This window comes from Myotis lucifugus, unplaced genomic scaffold (assembly GCF_000147115.1).
Source record: "Myotis lucifugus unplaced genomic scaffold, Myoluc2.0 scaffold_20, whole genome shotgun sequence".
Lineage (NCBI taxonomy): Eukaryota > Metazoa > Chordata > Mammalia > Chiroptera > Vespertilionidae > Myotis > Myotis lucifugus.
In genome coordinates, this window is record NW_005871068.1 from 4,205,132 (window position 1) to 4,210,910 (window position 5,779).

At 47.6% G+C, this 5,779-nt stretch overlaps 1 protein-coding gene across 1 annotated transcript in view; it reads left to right on the plus strand.

Moving 5' to 3' along the window:
* The window catches only part of LOC102436634 (melanoma-associated antigen B5-like), a 10,481-nt gene extending 7,617 nt beyond the window's left edge, over positions 1 to 2,864 (plus strand). The window contains exons 3-4 of the mRNA XM_014453100.1: positions 1,740 to 1,925; positions 2,011 to 2,864. Coding sequence (XP_014308586.1) covers positions 1,740 to 1,925; positions 2,011 to 2,864 — 1,040 coding nt within the window. The remainder of the gene's footprint in view (positions 1 to 1,739; positions 1,926 to 2,010) is intronic.
* Positions 2,865 to 5,779: the final 2,915 nt, after the last annotated feature.

A 5,779-nucleotide genomic window follows, 5' to 3' on the forward strand; every position in this document is an offset into this window, starting at 1 on the left:
ACTGCGCCCCCTTGGGACCAGGCTCAGAGGTCGGAGGGCCCTGGGGCCGGCCCACCCTCAGCGAGGCCGCCTCTGGGGGCAGGACTGAGAGTTGGGGGGCCTTGTTCTGAGGGCGGGCACTGCGCCCCCTTGGGGACCAGGGCTCAGAGGTCGGAGGGCCCTGGGACCGGCCCACCCCTCAGCGAGGCCGCCTCTGGGGGCAGGACTGAGAGTTGGGGGGCGGGTCTTGGCCTGAGGGGCGGGGGCCCGGAATTAGGAAGCCCCCCAGGGGGCAGGGGCCAAGCCTCTGTACGGACCCAAGGAGTCCCCACCCCCCCTGCTGCACCAGGATGTCAGCGGATTCCGGAAATGATGGCGGACTCTCCTTTGCTCCCTGGGAGTCCTGCCCGCTGGGCTGGGGGTGTGGGGCTGGGGCCGCCCGCCCAGGGCTCGGCAGCTTTCATTTATGAGCGGGGCTTACCCTCGCCAGGAGGAGGATGTCCCGGTCTTCCCGGGAGGTCAGGGTCCCAGGCAGTGATATCTGAGGGCACACCCAGGACCGCAGTAGGAGAGCCCCGATTGTCAGCCTTGGAGGAGCTGGGCAGGTGGGGTGACCCTCATCCCCATGGAAGGGCAGTGTCCCGAAATGCTGGCAGGAGAGAGTAGTCCCAGGCCGCTGCACCAAACCTCAAGTGAAAGATTGAAGGGCCCACCCACTATCCTATGTAATAAAAGGCTAATATGGAAATCGTCCCCTCCACTGGGAGTTCCACCAGAGTTCGACCTGGGGTGGGGCTGGCCTGCCACAGCCGGCACCTCCACCCCCACAGCTGGCCCTGTGTCTGATCGCCACTCCCATCCAGATCGGGTTTGGGTCATCCCACCAACTTCCCGTGGCCTGCCAGGGCCTCTGTCGCCAGCGGGCCCCATCCCCAATTGCCACCCCTCACCCTGATAGGGAGTGAGGCTAGCCAGCCAACCTCCGGTGGCCCCTCCCCCCAGGGAGCCCAGCCTGATCCGGGGGCAGGCTGGCCAGACCCCACCCACGCACAGATTCATGCACAGGGCTTCTAGTTGAATAAGATAAGAATCCTGAGCCCCACCTTTGCATTAGGCTCAGGGTAGGCCTGCCTGGCTGAGACTCACCTTCACTTATTTCCATCCAATGTAACAGAAAAGAGGTCTTCAGTGAAGGTGCAGCCACCAGTCAGCAGAAGGGCGGTATACCAGCCACTTCCTGGAGACCAGGTAAATACCCTGCATGAGTACTCAAGGACCCAAGCAGCCCATGATGGAGAGGGCTCCACATAACTGTCACTTGGGTGTCCCCCAACAGGCATAGGATCTAAGGAACTTTTCACTGTTTCCTTTGGGTCTCAGAGAGCTGCTAGCTTTGGTTTGAGGTGTCAATTTCACAGCAGCAGAATAGAGAGGGGCCAGGACCTGCCAATATTTCACATGATGATTCTGGTAGTTAACTGAGAAGAATCCGACACCGTAGAACACAGGTTCCTCACTGGAAATCCCTCTGCTGTCAGCCCTGTACCCCCTCAGAAGGGCTGCCAGGATGTAGTCTAAGGTTCCCTGCAAGGGTCTCTCTAGGTTTCTCAAGGAACAGATTGATCAGAACGGAAGCACTGTGGGTTGCTAGAGCAATTCGGTCTAGGAAACCTGAAGAGGCAGCCTTAGCTAAAGCCAAGGTAGAATCGATCTCACCACTGACTGAAGGCACTCACACGATCTTCTTCTCCTTTATCCAGGTGCCCTATTTCCTGATTTCCTGTCCAGACTCCTGCCTGCTGTCCCTGACCATAGTGACATCATGTCTGTAGGTCACAGCAGCAAAAAACACCACCGTGCCCAAAATGAGCCTCAGAGTTGTGGCAATGCTTGGGCCACTGCAGCAGAAGAGGAGTCCCCTCCTTCCTTCTCTACTCAGCATGAAGGTATTAGCCAGGGTTCTTGTGGGTGGGTCATTTAACACTTCCCAGGGTCCTCAAAGCTCACCAACCACCACAACCTCTTTTGTAGGTATTTCTTGCCCTGGATCTTATGAAGCTTCCAGCGGCCAAAATGAGCATGACGCTGTCTCCTCTGCGACCCCACCCTTTACTGGGGTCTCAGTGGTGGATGATTTCAAAACCAGGACTGCCTCTTTGGAGCTGTTCCTCCTGACTAAGTACAAGCTGAAACAACTCATTATGAAGGAAGACCTGCTGCGTATTGTTGGGGAAAAGTACGAAGACCGATTTTCTGAGATGCTCAAGAAAGCCTCTGATCAAATAGAAACTGCCTATGCATTATACATCAATGAAGTCGATTCAAGCAATTACTCCTATGCCCTTGTCAGCAAACTAAAACTCCCCAATAATGGGAGGGTGCGTCCTGGCAGGGGCCTCCCCAAAACCGGTTTCCTGATGCATATCCTGGGTATGATCTTCATGAATGGCAACTGCGTCTCTGAGGAAAAGATCTGGAAAGAACTGCGTCTAAAGCGAGTGTACGCTGGGAGGAAGCACTTCATCTTTGGGGAGCCCAGGAAGCTCCTCACCGATTTTGTGAGGCTGAAGTACCTGGAGTGCCGCCAGGTGCCCCACAGTGATCCTCCATGTTCTGAGTTCCTGTGGGGTCCAAGAGCACACCTTGAAACCAGCAAGATGGAAGTGCTGGAGTTTTGTGCAAAGGCCAATAGTACCCACCCCAGTGACTACCCATGCTGTTATGAAGAAGCTTTGAGAGAGGAGAAAGAGAGAGCCCGAGCCAGAGAGGCAGCTGGGGCTGCCACTATTGCCCAAGTCACAGCAGCTTTCAGGGCCATGGCCAGCACAACCTTTCTACCTGTAGAGGAATCTAAAGCTTTTTGCCCTTCAGACCAGAATATATAGCATCTCAATAGGGATAGTATTCCTGGAAGTATTAAAGGATCCCTATTCTAGTTGTTGGGATAATGGAATAGAGATCAAAAAGCATGCTTATTCTTAGTTTTTCTTGTTCCTTTTAATCTCCACTTTTAATTAACTAAGTTATGCTCTGATGTCTTAAGTTTATTGAAGAAGTAGGAGAAATTAAAGCTTAATAAATTATATCTTATTTTTGCTGGCTCTCTTATCCACCACACACTGAGTCTGCTGTTGGGGAGTCTCAGTGTTGGGACTGGGGATGCTAAAGGAAATGCAGCCTCTTCTCATATAATTTTATCACCTGCAAGTTGCACTCATATGAGGAAGGTATTGAAGCACCCCGTAGGACCTAGAGGTAAAGTAAAAAGAATGGGTGAGGAAGAGGGTGTTCCTCATGAGAGCAGTTAGGCAGAAAGTTCTTGAGCAAGAAACTGGGATTTTTGGCAACTGTATGTCCTTAGTGGGTTGTAATTTTCATTTATGGTATGTGGTGGGCAAATGGAGGTTGTGGAAATGGTGAGCAGAGGCCAGGCCCTCCTATGTTGTGCTTGAGAATTGGGGGGGAAAGTATGGGTTAGTCTGCTCTAACAAAATATCACAGCCTGGGTGGCTTAAACAACATTTTCACAGTTCTGTGGCCTGGGAAATACACAATGTCCCAATGGATTCGGTTTCCAGTGAGAGCTCTCTTATTTGCTTGCAGATGGTCTCCTTCTCTCAGTGCCCTGGCCAGGTAGAGAGAGGTTTTTTTGTTTGTTTGTTTTGTTTTGTTTTGTTTTTCTCTCTTGTGCTTCTTAGAAGAACACTAATGGCATCCTGGCCACCCCATCCTCATGACATCAACTAAACCTAAGTACCTACCAAAATTTCAACTCCAAACACCATTAAACTTGGGGTTAGGGCCTCAACATTTGAATTGGGGTAAGGGGTGCAGGGGGCGCTACCATTTGTCTCTAAATGACAACTGCTGCTACAGGTTACTTTGGCACTGTGGGTAAACCAGAGAGAACTCTCCACCTGGGTCAGGATAGGATGATACCCTTTGTTCTTGTCATAGGGCAGGTGGACACAATGTGCCAACTAGGTGTTCTATGCTCATCATCTCCAAGCAGTTGCTGAGAAATAGAGATGACATTCCCTAGAGGTGAGATGCCAAGAAGCCACTGTGCTAACAGGCTTTACCCTCAGTTGGAAAAGCCAGAACCTGCTCCCTCAAAAGGGTATTTCGCTCGGGTAACCTTGAGGGAGTTTGGCAAACTCTTGTGAGGGCTAGCTTTGGTCCAGGGTGTAATGAAGGTAAACAGCTGGTGTGGATGGAAGACCACCTGGGAGAGATGGAAGGACTTGCACCTTGACAGCAATTCCGGAAGTTTGACTTGCATCCAGGTCGGGAAGGCAACTGCTTACCTGAATTAAATGACAGGCACTTTAATGTGGAAATTTTACTTAGTTTTATTAGCTAAGGATACTTTTTGGTTCATTGAGTGTTCTTTGAGATAATTACTTCTATGACATGTTCTGTCCTCAAAAAAATTCTAAGGGAGGCGGGTGGTATCATCTGTGATCAAAATAATACTATTAACTGCCATTTTAAAAATATCGGGCAATATTTGCTAGCCATCTTGCCATGTGGTTTATATGTTTGTTTTCCAAGCTCAACCACCACCTGGGGATATATATCTAAAGAAAATTCTCCCTGACATAATTGGATTAGGTATGTGTATGAAGCACTGTATGCAAATAATATTGGCAGCAGCAAGTAACATAGAATACTGTAACTATTGAAAAAGCTTGTGTTTCTGTGCTTGTTGTTCAAGCTCATATAAAGCAACTGTGCTACTTAAAACATTGTAATTTTTCATTGCTGCCATTAATTCCAAGTAGTGATTGACAATGTAATTTTTAAAATGTAATTGATTTGTAGGCAAACAATGCAAAATTAAACAAATTTTCCTTCATAGGCTCTTATTCAATACAAAATTTCTTGAGATAAAATGTATCTTTCACAAAATAAATACCACGTGGACAGGATTGGGATTCTTGATTTCTTAATTCTTCTCTCCTGTAAATATTGTTACCTTCCCAGTTGTACCATACTTATTTTCTGGTCTCAACGTCCTTCAATCTTAAAGTTCTCATTCAAAAATTGTCCTCCAATCAAAAGCATGAATGATTTTGCTCATATTGATACAGTCTCATATTCTTTGATACCTCCTGATTTTGCCCCTATGGCATGAACAGTTTCACAATATTTTCTTCCTTAAAAGAGTCATAGTCACTCTTATCCAGTGAGTATTTTTATTTCTTTGTCTTTTCCAACCATGGCCCTCTTTCAGTGATTCATTAATCTCCAAGTTTAACCAAAGATGATTCTGTAGATTTTCTGTTATAGATGACATGTACATATTACTTTGCAATGTAATTCTCATAATATTTGTACCTCTTTTTAAAAATGTGTTTGTATTTACCACAGAAGTTAAAAAGTAATGAATGAACACCAGTATTTTTCCAAATAAATTTTTCTGTACTGATTAAGGAATTACATATGAGTCCTTATCCCCCAGTTGCCCCCTCCCCTGCCCCACGCTCATGCCCTCACTGCCCCCTCCCCTGGTGTCTGTGTCTATTGGTTTTGCTTATATGCTTGCATACAAGTCCTTTGGTTGATCTTTCCCCCTGACCCCCACCCTCCCCTACCTTCCCTGTGAGGTTTGAGCATCTGATCGATGCTTCTCTGTCTCTGGATCTGTTTTTGTTCATTCATTTAAGTTGTTCATTATATTCCATAAATGAATAAGATAATGTGATATTTTTTATTTCAATCAGCATTTCATTCCTGCAAAAAAAGAGCTTTCTTTCTTTTTCCATTTTATCACCTTTTTTTATTATGCCCTTGCAGA